General features: G+C 44.0%; 1 protein-coding gene across 4 annotated transcripts in view; it reads left to right on the top strand.

Annotated features, from left to right (window-relative positions):
* Window positions 1–12,742, top strand: part of FAM219A (family with sequence similarity 219 member A) — a 97,257-nt gene that overhangs the window by 70,917 nt on the left and 13,598 nt on the right. For all 4 annotated transcript variants that reach the window (XR_014895596.1, XM_085303020.1, XM_085303019.1 and 1 more), the window contains exon 3: window positions 10,717–10,819. Coding sequence is in view for 3 of the 4 variants with exons in the window: in XM_085303020.1 (XP_085159146.1) it covers window positions 10,717–10,819 (103 nt within the window). In the remaining variant the exon portion in view is untranslated. The remainder of the gene's footprint in view (window positions 1–10,716; window positions 10,820–12,742) is intronic.

Below are 12,742 nucleotides of genomic sequence, written 5' to 3'. Positions count from 1 at the left end.
GCAGTGAGTGACRCTAGGAGGGTACTGCCATAACCACAACCCTGAGCAAGCACTCCAGCCACTACCAGCTTGTGTCTGCAAACCACTTTTGAGCATCATTCCCTTATGTACTATCCTAATAAAAGAAARATTTAAAATACGTCAGCATTAAAATACTTCCAAAATCCTAAACTCGTTGACATCACACATCAGAGTTTTATTATAGGAGTTATCATCATCTTTACCTGTACAGTATTGTTATCTTCAGCACCGGTCAGGTTCGTGCTTGAGCCACTTTGAACTCTCTCTAACACCAGCATTGCAGCATCTCTGACTTTAGCTCAATAGCACACTTATCTGATTTCCAGCCATGGGTATCTGTTTTTGGGGATGACATCCTTCATCGCCCAGCTGTGCTTCCCTCAAAACAGCACTCAAAACAGCCAGCAGCCAGCAAGCTTGGGCCCAGAAAGCTCCTTTCATGCTGTCTTTCAAGCCCCTTTCTCAGGGGTTTCRCAGGGACATCAGCTTTCTCTGGACAGWCTTGTTTCTCTCCACCATCCAAGGCATGGCTGTATTTTGCCACCAGTCCCYTTGAGAGGTGGAAGGAAAAGGCARCTCAGTCCTTCATCCCATCTATGGGAGGAGAAGGACAGAGAAGCRTGGAATAACATCTTCCCTACTCATCCTCTCCCAAGCTGCAGAAGAGGAGTACTGCAATTGCCAAGGCAGCTGACACCAAAACTACAGTGACGGGCTGTTGCTCCAAAACCCTTTCCTTCCTGTTCTGGCCAGCAAATCTTTCTAGGTAACAGAAAGTGTCATCAGGCTCTTGGGAGGTCATAGGCCCATTGCTCCCTGCCTGAGAAAGGATATAGGAGGTCCCTTGAGGATGGGAAAAGCATTTGTGATAGTTTGGGACAAATTCCTGAGCCCACTTCTGTTTTCTCCTCCAAGCAGGGTCAGAGCTGGAAGAGGAAGGCCGTAGAGTCCTGCCCCCCCCTTGCCAGGGCACTGYACACAGAGTAGAACGCAACCTGGCTAGCTCTGTGCTTCAGATCATGCAGCAAAGGGTGGAAAACCAGAGGTGAAGCCAGGAGCTTACTCTGAGCCCTCTGCAAAGAGAAAAAAGAGGACTTCCTGCTTCTCCCTCGAGGAGGGCCAGCTACCCAAATCCATATGAGAGCAACGCGGGTGTCAAAATGGCAARCTAGACTCTTTGAGAACATACTTAYGAGRTCTGCAGCTGCCCTAGATAAACTGTGGCTGCTTCCCTCCATGCTGTCTGGCAAGGTACTAAAGAGAGGAACAGGAGTATTTTAGCTGCACCGGGTGTAAATACCAGGCTGTTATCCTGGGCAGTCCCAGTGGGCCACCATGCCCCAGTGATCTGGCAGCAGCCCCCCATGCCACCCAGACAGCTTTCACAGGTACCTCTGCAGCAAGAGAGAGAAGCATCGTGGCATGCCACACAGAAGGGCTCGCGCGGAGATCCCACACCCTGCTCCAAGAGCAAATGTACTGTGTTAGGGGCCAGTATCCCTCTGAAATAGAACTCCTGCCAACCTAATTAACAAAAGCTTAATCAGCAGATTGGTTAATTATAAACTTATTAAATAACTAATTGAGCTCTAAGGCTGCTTGTCAAATTTCCAGACAATGGAAATCTCACTAACAGAGAGATCAGGTCGGTAATCCTGTTASGGGAGCAGGCCAGCCGGCAGGAAGGCTCTCTAGCAGGGCTGCTGCTTTTCCAGGTACCGGGAACTCAGGCTGATAAACTGAATAGCAGGAAGGGCACCCTGGGCRGTGCATATCCTGTTCTCCCACAAAGATGCATAGTAAACAGGCAATCCGTCTAATGAAATGACGCTTTAAAACCTTCTTTTAGCTGGTAAAATACCTGTAGGGCTGCATGGCAAAGTTAATAACACTCTTTCTTTCCYTTTTCCAGGAAAGAGAGTAGTAAGTGCCATACTGCTGAGCAGGGATTTGTGAGAAAATGAGGAGCATCCATTCATTAACCAGCCTGGTTGGATTTTRCCTTCATTTTATTAGGTAGAAAATGTAGAATTTTGTTTGTAATGCATAGGGTTATAGAAACCCTATCTAGCCGGTGATAAAACTGAATGAATCAAATATTTGCTGTTTTGCTATTAAAGAGAGGCCAGAAATGTGGCAGCAGCTGTAAGCTACAGTCCAGTACAGGGAAGAGGAAAAGTCCAAAGATCTCTTCCAAGCAGGATGCTGGAGTCAGCGCCCTGTGAGATCCCTTCCAATCCTGCATGCTGCCTGCAGCRTTAGCACTTCTGTCCTTGTTTGTTTTGGCTACTATGGGGATGCAACAAGTCATTCCAAGCAGTGGTATCTGCCAGCCAGTGAAAGCTTCCCCAGCTACATTTCTAGAACAAMTTAAATCTATAATTTTTATAGACTATAAAATACATGCTCTCTGCTGTAGACCTCTCATTTATTATGTATTTTAGACTCATGCAAGCATGTAAATTTGGTTAAGTGTGTATGCAGTTCAAGCCTACTTATGTCAGGCTCTATTCAAGTGTTTTTTATATAAATGTGCTCTAKAGACTGATCTCCTCTGTAGCTGGAGGCCATGAATATTTCTTAAAATCTTTTGGCTGAGCAAGTTTTTACTGTCTATGCATTACACTCTTAGTGCATACAATGCTTACTACATGCACTGGCTACCTTAATGCTTCTTCATAGACCATCAGGACTCATTACATAACAAAACTGATGTGCACTAATACTAAATCTGTTTATCTGGTAGATTATTACTGTGCTATTAGCATAGGAGACACTTTAAATGAAGAGAGCTGTTATTGACAGTTAAATTTCATTTAATGGACTACTTTCTTTTTTTTTTCTTYTTCTTTTTTTATCTGATACCCCATACAGCAGACTCAGGCCAAGCAAATGAGTTTGGCTTAAACCTGTATTCAACTGAGTAGAAATTGTGAGTGTGCAACTGCAGAAGTTCTTTCCAGATAAAATAACTTAATTTTCTCTGTCCCTTTAAAATATTTCAAGGGAGAGAGTAGTTCTAATTTATGTGTTATATTTTGTAGAGTTCAATTTATAAACTGAAACTTTTCGGCTAGTCTTGTCAGTTTGCAAACACTCCCCCAGATATCCAGCTTTGCTATTCTGGCTGGTAGGAAGCATATTCTTTCAAAAGTACTTTAAAATACCAAATAAATCCCTTTTGAAAGGTAAATGTTAAAGAAGAAAAAAATACATTTAAATAAAACTGATGCAATTTGTGCCTTTCAGTTTTGACAGTAGTGGATGAGGCAGGGAACTGGGAGCCAGGAATCTCAGTTCTTTACTTCCCTGCTGCTATAGATGCTTTAGGTAGCTTTAAGGTAAACCAATTAACTGGTTTCTCCCATTACTAAAACATATCTTCACTTTTCACAAAGGTGGTTCATGCTTATGCCATGCACTCCACTTCTGGAGGCGGTTGTGGCTTAAGTAGATTACAGTTTTGGTCAGGTCTGGAGCAATCATTTTCCTATGCTCCTCTGTGCTAAGGAATAGTGTGACACTGTGGTTCAGTATCTGCTTTCTGAATGGCACATGAATAGTAAGATCAGCCTGGCCATAAAGAAACCTCGCTGGAACTTGTGCAGCCAGCATTTTAGATGAGAGCGTTTCCAGCCCCATGTCTTCCTGAGAAGCAGACTCATACTACTGTGCATATAATTTACTGACTTCTTGTTGCAGTACCTTATATATGTGTGTRTATATATATATACGTATGTATATATATAGTCTATATTCTATAATATTCTTAACTTCTAAATTAAGTTAACTTCTATTCTATATTAGAAGTTAAGAGCTGCAGCCTCATTACTACCAGAAGAGTGTAAACATTGCCTTGTATTCCCTGGATTTTATACCAGTTCTGTGTCTGGTCAGACCTTCAGGGTAGCTTAAAACCACTCAAAGCCCATCTGTGTTTGTTCCAGCTCTCAGCTGTGCCAAGGGGACAGAATAGCAGACAAATCAGCAAAACGTAAAGAAATGCTGCTACTTGGGTGCTTAAAACACTGGTCCAAGAGGGACATTTGAACACAGGTCCCTTTGAATATGCCTGCTCTTGCTAATCAAGTCTCACAATTAGACATAGTTCACTGATTTCCCCAAGTGTGACTGGGTCAGCAAAAATGAGATACTTCAGCTGAAAATACTGGGGTCTGCAGAACTGGCCCAAGTTTGTAGCTGGATAGTAGTCTAACCCTTGCTTATCAGAAGACTCTTTTCTGAAGCTGSATGAAACAGTCATATTTCAAGCAGACTGTTCTGAATAATCAACGCCGGGGCTCAGTGCAGATCATCTTTAAACCGGATTCCCTATATTCAGAGCAGGGAACTGGACACAGACAGATCTTTTTCATTCCTGCTGCTCCTGTTTAGTAAAAAAAAATCACTTTCTTTTGTCTTCTGATGCGGGGAGGCAGAGCCATCAACTGTGCTAATGCTACCCATGTGGTCCCAAACACTCTCCAAATCTCTGCAGGGAGCGCAGCCCTCATCGAGATCAGTGTAGCCACACCAGACAGGATTCTTTTACTTTCCTTGCTATACAGCCCTCCTCAGTGTGCATGCAAAGCTCCTATTGATGGGCACATTCAGGGAAATGTACCCTGAAACCTCTCCAAGAAGTGACACAGTCTTAGCTGACAAATACTCTCTGTCAGAGGTGAAAGTTAGTGAAGGTTTCAGTGTTGACTAGATGAATGCTAATGTCCTGGAGCTAAATGATGTGGTGAGCTGAAACTGGGACTTGGGTTTGAAGTGGARGTTGTAGTCAGCATTTCGTTCTTTCTCCCTCCTTTTGCTCATGACTCTGTTGATCATTCAGCAGGATGTGAACAGACAGGTTAATTTTATTTACTGTGTATTTTAAATTCTCAATTTACTTGAGAAAGTAGAATTCGTTAGGGAGTTGCTGCAGTCCTCAAAATCTGAAATGGTCTCACTTGGCGGCGGGGGACACAGGGGCAAATAGCTCCAAAAAAAAAATCTCATTTCATAGATTTTTAAGTTGAAAAACACAATTTTATCAAACACAATTCATTTCTCTTTGTCTTCCCACCACATGAAATCCCATGGACCAACCCCGTAATATCCCCATAGCAGGAAGCTCTGTCTCCTCCTAGTCAGGCAGGCTCAAAAGCAATAGTTAGTGAGGTTCAGTTCACGACTCTCAGCAGACAGAGAGGAGCAGCCAGTGCCTGAGTGCTTCCAGCCCACAGTGCAAAGGAAGCAAATCAGCCTAATCTGACACTGAACGGCTTTTGTCGTCAGGCTGCTGCAAACGAGGAGGATGCGCGCAGTTGAGCACCGTGGCTCAGCTGAGAAGCAGCGGCATATCCTACGCCACAGTGCTGCCTCCGCTCCCAGCTGTCTGACCATAGCTGGAGCCAGTATCTAGGGAGAAATGGCAAGCATAGATTTGGGATGGGGGGGGAGATGTCTAACCTCAGCATTGCTCTTCAAAATAGCACAGGCTAATGTTTACCATGCTTCTGAGTTGTCTGCTTAATATTTGCAAAATGAGCAGCTCTGCAGGAGACAGAAGCGTATGGCTACCCTTGCCATTTCTGCTTTCGGGCAGAGCATAGACAAAACCAGCTCCACACGCGGCAATGTACACGAAAGAAACTGTTCAGTATTTCATTTTTGAAAGACAGGAAATTAGTTAGAAAAACCAGTTATTAAAACTGGTTATGCTTTTTTTAAAGACTGAAACCTATTAATTGTAAGGATTTATTCAAGTCCAATTTTTTACATAGCCACGTTCATATAAGTGCATTTTGCATCATATTCTCCATTACCTATCATGCCTCATCATAAAGGAACTAGAGACATCCAGCCAACTCAACAGGTAACCATTTTAAATTGCATTGAGTAATACAGATTGGTTTGAACTCATTCTTTGAGGCTTTGTTAGATCAGTATCTTAACACCCAGCGATAAGCTGATCTTTGCTCCTTTATGTTTATGAGTTATTCCCGTATTATAGAAAGCTCCTTGGGCTTTCCTGATTGTTTTCGTGTCACAGTAGAGCTTGCCTTGAAGAGCACTTGGTGTAGATTCTGAATGGGACAAGTGGGGTCAGAAACAGAAGAGGCTAGAGTCAGGCTAGCACAAAGGCTTATTCATCAAGTGGATTCATCTTCTTTCTTTAAAGGTTTTAGCATTGTAAGGGGGCAAAGTGCCTCAAAGATGGAGTGACAAGGTGGGCAAGAAAGGGGAGGTGAGATGTAATGGGGCAATTGGCAGGCCTGCAAAAAGGCTGCCCCCTTGTACTGTTTAGAGCAGTGTAGTGGTGCCAGAATGATCCTGGGGGCACACACAYGCGTATGCCCACATACATATACATGCTGCTCCATGTGCTCCTYTTCTGACACAATGTCCAAGATTAGCCTAAGTGGATCTGGTGCAGAGAAATTCCCTGGTGCATCAGGTTGGAAGCACTGTCTCTGTACTCCGATCTTTCCACTGAAGCAAAAGCTAAAGGTGCTCGGCCACACTCAAGCGCGGAGCTGGGTAGATTATTTGAATAAAACTACCCTGCTAACGATTAGGCAGGAACTCCTAATTGAGCGTATTTCTTAATGTCGGAGGCACTTGCAGGTTGCTTCATACCCTCTTGACTTCTGCTCAGTCATGCTTCTTTGAGGAAGTGCCTGGCTGTAAAATCAGTAAATAGCTGGCAGGAAGCTGGATTTGGGTAAAGCTGTCTCTCCCCCAGTTATACCAGCTCTACCAACATTGCTAATGCCTGCCTGTTGGCTCTGCAAGCCATCACGTCTGTACTCACAGCATGCTCAGTCACCTGTAACTGCTTCAAGGGAAGGGGATGACAAACCACATAGGTGTGAACTTTTAGCTAAATGCTATTATAATAAAAAGTATTTCAGCTAAGTGAAATGGAAGCTGAACAACTCATTTCAAATACTTGGAAATGGAATGTAAGAAGCATTAGTGGAGCTCTGCTATTTTACTGCCCTTTTAACACTTAGTGGTTTCTCTGAAATAGCTGGAGAACAGCCTTGTCGCGTTCTGGTTTCTGTATCTCCAAGTCTCTGTCGCTCACCTGATGTGTTTACTATATCAGCTTTTTACTGATTGTCAGAGAGCAGACTCACAAGGYGTGACATAACCAGCCTCTGAAAATCACTGACTTCCATTCCTTCATTTGTTCTTGTATGTCGCATTTTCTCTGAATTTGGCAGGAGTGCCTGTTAACAACTCATCTTCATTCTTCTGGTGCCTGAGAGTTGCCCAGAATTAGACAATTTTGTGGAGTTGGAATCAATTTTCCAAAAGCTGCATTGCCTTTTTGGAAGCTCATTGCATGTACTGGAACATAGCGGGCAGCACAGACAGTCCCGAACATGGAGAGCCTTGTCATAACCAATGCCAGAAATTCCCAGGTGCTGAGGACAAGCTATGCCTTTACCATCTGCCTGATGTCTCAAGCTGAGCAGTGGCCTTGGGGCTGCAGGAAACCTGTGGGAACAGAAATCTCTTCCAAGCCCAGTGAGGAGTACTTCCCTACTTATACCTAGGCATAGGTATAGCTGACTAGTCTAGGACAACTCAGAAGGAAAGTCCTAACCATCATAATTACCCAGACATTTAGTTTCCTCATTTCAAAATAGGTTTAGTGGAGCTGGCTCAGTGAAGGGTTGTGATGTTGGGATTCATGCTCATTTGGGCATACCATCAGCCACCATGAGGCAGACTTGAAAGAAAGACGCTGTTTACTTATCATGGCTAGCTTGTGGTCCCTTCTCTCACCCTGTTTTGACTGTATTTGTTTATGTGTTTGATTGCAGCTTCTATGAAACTACTTTAATTTGTGAATTGACAGTTTTTTTGTTAAAATGCTGGGCCCTGAAAGTAACATTTTCAGAAGTGCCTAAAGCAGTCACATTTCTAAAAAGGACTCAGGTATTTAGCATCTGGCCTTCAAACAGAAGTCTGGGGGCCAAAACCAAAAGACTTGGAAGCCCAGGAAAGAGTTCACTGCATAAAAATAGGGCTCACAAACTCCACCTATGAAGCAGTAGGGAACACCAAACAGAAAATGGGCCCCATTTTTCGTGTGCATGAGGCTGGAATTTATAGTCCAGAATTACTTCAGAAGAGAGGCACCTAAACAATCCCTTGGGTGCAGGCAAGTGATGGCAGCAGTAATAGTTAATGATACTCAGCCTCAATGCCTGAAGTGACCCATACCTATCTCCATCACCTTCCCAGAGCTTTTCCTAACACCCCAGGGCTGGGTACACCTCCCATTCCCTCTTGCAACTCCTCACTTTTGGGCTCAGCATTCATAGCATCCAAGAGGAAGCTGAACAGTTGTCTCAGGCTTAAGAAATTTGGCTGAGGACATGGGCATAGATGTGACAATGGCATTATGTTCTTATAGCATTTACATTGGTTTGGAATTGTTCACTCTCAGCCACTAAATAAGCAAAAGAAGGGGTTAAGTAGGTGACATCATGCAGATGCAGACACTGCGATAGCACTCCATAAGAACATGGAAGTAGTCACAGGAAGACCTATTGGAGAAAAGAGACACTTAGCTAATGTCCAGATTCGTCAACCCGATGAGTGATCTGAATTGGAAAATAGCATTAGTGTTGTACTGAGTAATCAATAGAAGGCAGAGAGTGCCAGTCCATTTAAAAAGCTCAGGCAGACCTAACTGTCTTGACAGAAAATGAAACCCGTAACCTTCTTTTAGAGTCAGGTGCGTTTGTGAATTATAAAGTCTTTTAAAGTGTTGGCAGCTTGTCTCGAGGATGTATATTAGTGGTCAGTGCTAGAGCTTTTGGTATAGATGGGTGGAAGTCTTTTTATTTTTAAGGTTGTAAACATTTGCTTCCATAAAACCCTGCTTTATCCCGCTACGTCTGAATAGCAAAATTCATGTCGCCTGCAAAATACCAGGCTTTTATTCTGGAGACAAAGATAACCAATGCATTTGCAAGCTACAGTCAAGAGAAATTACCTTGATTAAGGTTTTGACTTCGATCCTGTATCAGTTTCTTTGTAGCTCATGTCAGAGAGAGGTATTAGCCTGATCCTTTTCCTGCCAACTTCGATGAGCATTTATTCACCCCTGCTGTCAACAGAAGCAGGACTGGACATGGCTTGTATGAGTATGTACTCCTCTCTGCAGGTTCCTCAGCCATGCTTATCACCACATATCTAAGGATCTCTGCTGGTTACTTGTCCCTCAAAAAAAAGGCAGCTTTGGACATGTGTCCCCTGCACTTATCTTTATGGAAAGGACAGAGTTTGCCCATCTTACTCTTGAAAGCTTACAGCTTTCCTAAGACTAGTAACAGGTGCTTTTCCCTCAAAAGGAATATAAAAAATTATGCAGGAGAAAAAAAATAAAATAAAAACACATTTTACACACCACAGGGGAAGCAAAATCGAAACAAATTCACTATTCTGGTTCCCCAGGCAGCAGTCTGGTAAATCCCTGCTATTCAGGCATGGCACAAGAATAGTTTCCAACATTTTCTCACACTCTGGAGAGCTATATTTAACTGGGCCCTTTCCTTCATCATTAGTCTCACACTGCTTTGCCCTGCAGGCCTCACCTGGCCTTGCAGGATGAGGCTGAGGCAATTAGCTCAGCGTTTTGTGGCTAGCTGCTAACTCAACCCAACTAAGTTCCCCAAAGAAATGAGGAAGAAAATGGAATGAAGAAAATGAGTATCAAAACTTACAGAAAAAAAGGTGAGGATACAGGGAGGTCATCGTTCATATTCTACCGATGTCCCATTCGGCTGTCCTGCACTCAGGGTAAGCTTTGTAACCGCAGGAGGAAAAACACCCTGTGCATCATTCTCTCTCTACTGTGTAAGATTTTCCAGGCACAGGGCYTGTCAATGTTTACATGGTAACCCGGCGTACGTGGGCTCCCATCCCTGCTGGAGCCAGAGGTGTCTTAGTACAACACAAAGATTGCAAATCCACAAAAGGCTTAGGCTTTAGGGCTGTCAGACCTGAATTCTAGTTGTGTTCCTGTGATGAGAAGTTATTAAGAAGAAATAGTCTCTCCTCAGTGAAAAGCCAGTTTAAATCCGCTCTCACAGCGAACACCAAAGAAACGCTGCACATCCTGTCACAGTTTTAAGGTTACATCTCACTGGCAGCTAGAACATGCTCTGAAAATAAAACAAATTATACACTGTTTAAAAATACAGCTGCAAAATGTTTCACTCCTTTTTCTAAAAATAAGAAATATAACACCCAAGATTCAATGTGAGATAAAAAAAAAAAAAGGAAGATACACTGGGGACATCACAGGCTGCCAGGAGAAAAAACAGGGAAGGCAACAACATTTTCTGCTGTAGGGTGTCAGGTCAGGGTATAGTAGCCTGAGCTAATGTTGCTGCAGTTCTTTTGGACCCATCATGGCTCGTGTCCAGCTAGACCAGAGGGCTCTAGGGTCTGTTTGCATCCACCCATGTTCTCATGCCCTTAGTCACCTTAGAGGGAATGGGATGCAGCTCAACCAGCCTTTGCAGTGTCCCTGCCTGGGAGACGGAAAGCCTTGGCCCTGGCTATTAATTCTGCCATGCCTTTCAGCTCTGTCAAATCCAGGTTTCTGCAGCTGTATGGTGGCCAGCCAGGCATTTTGCCCTAATTCTGCTTTTCCTCTTTGTATCCCATGTGCAGAGAAACAGAGGGAGTTGGCTCGGAAAGGCTCTCTGAAGAACGGCAACATGGGAAGCCCAGTTAATCAGCAGCCCAAGAAGAACAACGTGATGGCACGAACAAGGTAAAGGACTRGAAAAGCACTCTGCCATGCTCTGCACTGCCATCCCTAGTGGCCTTATGATGATTGTTACCAAATGTTTGTTGCCATTCACCAATCACCAAACACACTGTGAGTACAGCGATGGCCCTGCCCGGAGCTGGTGGGCCCAAATGCTCCATACTGTGCTGGATGTTGTCCCCAGGCAGAGACAGGGACAGCTGGGCTCAGGACCAGTAGAAGGGCAAATAAAGGACCAGTGACAATACAGCCCGCAGGGAGGCAGAGGCAGCCCAGCCAGGRCGTAGGCAGGGCTTCGATCTGGTTGTCTTGCATGTTTGCAGTAGTCTTACATCCCACATAATCCTAACGGGACGAGAAGGTGCAGTGCAGCTTCATGTACTAGCAGACTGGTTTAGAACTTAGTTCTGACTTGGCTCCTTTTATCACAATAGTTCTGTTCCATTTTGAAAATGACCCCCTTCCCTGTATTGTTTGACTTAACAAAAGTTTGTGAATAATAATGTGTGTGTGTGCTTTGCTATACATCTCCCCTGCACTTTGAGCAACATGCATAATCATACTATGCTGGAGCTGTATGTCATTTCTGTATGACAGTATCAGACTGTGCTGCAAACCATTGGAAAAAAAAAGAAGTTCTTGTCTGAAATTAGCCTGTTCCAATTTTTTTCCAAACAAGCTTCAGTACAATAGCATATCACTTACTGCATGCAAGAGGCAGAAATCCCMCTGAGTCCACAGGAGGGCACACTTTGCATGCTATAAGAGAGGTGGCAATTTTTAATAGAGGTCTTCACTTTAAATGACGGCAGAATCTGCATGAAAGCTGGATGTGTGTTGATGAATGAGAAAGTTGCATGGATTACCATACATTAAGTAGAACTGGAGCTGCAGGTCGGAGCCTCTCTGTATGCAACACAGCCAACAGATGAGGTTTCTTGTTCAAAGTAATTCCCAAAACCCACAGTAGCAGTCATAAATCATGCCAAGACTTTGTCAAGTTTTATTTGTAAGTCCCTGCGATGTTGCTGGAATACATCACATTGCTCACCACTCTCTGTTTGGAAGTTGAGACCGTATAAAGGAGCCAGGCCCTTACTGGCAGTTAAAAATCCAGCAAATGCAAGAAACCCACAGCTGGGTTTTCCAGGCGCACTGCTCCTCACTGTCTTCCAAATACAGCTGGATATAGGACTGCTTTTGGCAGTAGGCTGCAGTAACCTCCCAAGGAAGAATGATGGCAGRTTTGCTGCTTGAGAGATTTAGAAACACTGAAATTAGCAGGTAGAGGTGGTAAGGGGGGAGAAGGTGAGATGAGTATGGGAAATTCATGTAACATTCATGACTTCTTCTGTCAGGAGAAGCTGCTGTTTMAGAGCTGCAGATGGAAAGAAGAGTAATTTGGGGGGGGAGAGGCAAAGCAGTGACACCTACAGACAAAAGATTTAGACTAGCCAGTTCAATTTTATTGCATTTGTGAATACTTGAACACTAAACACCCCTCCACAACCGAATGAAGCCTGCTRGCAATAAACTTGTTCTTCTTAGTTATTCTTCACAGAGCTTTTAGAAGCATTCCATTGGGATCCTAAAGCAGATGTTAGCAGGCATTGCTTTAGTAGCAGATGTAGCCAAGCTCTGTTGTTCTCCGAGGGCTCGGAGGTGTCTGGCACAGTGCCTCCCTGGTCCCTCTCTGCATCCCCCAGCTCCCTTGACTTTCTGCGAGCCAAGCAGCATCACAGGCAGAGCCTTAATGGTGCTTCAGAATGATTTGGTCTGTCTTGCTGTGGACAGCCCGACCCCAGGAAGCCAGAAATGCCTACAAACTTGCTCAAATAGCTTGTCTTCACAGTATAAAGGTTGCAGTCCAATTGGGAATACTCCAATGAGAGTACAACATGTCCAGGCTTGTAGTTGTCTTTAAGT

Source organism: Rhea americana, unplaced genomic scaffold, assembly GCF_003343005.1.
Source record: "Rhea americana isolate MKP2758 unplaced genomic scaffold, rheAme1 scaffold_196, whole genome shotgun sequence".
Taxonomy (NCBI): Eukaryota; Metazoa; Chordata; class Aves; order Rheiformes; family Rheidae; genus Rhea; species Rhea americana.
Note: the sequence above shows the minus strand (reverse complement) of the source record. Positions and strands in the feature narration are given on the sequence as shown.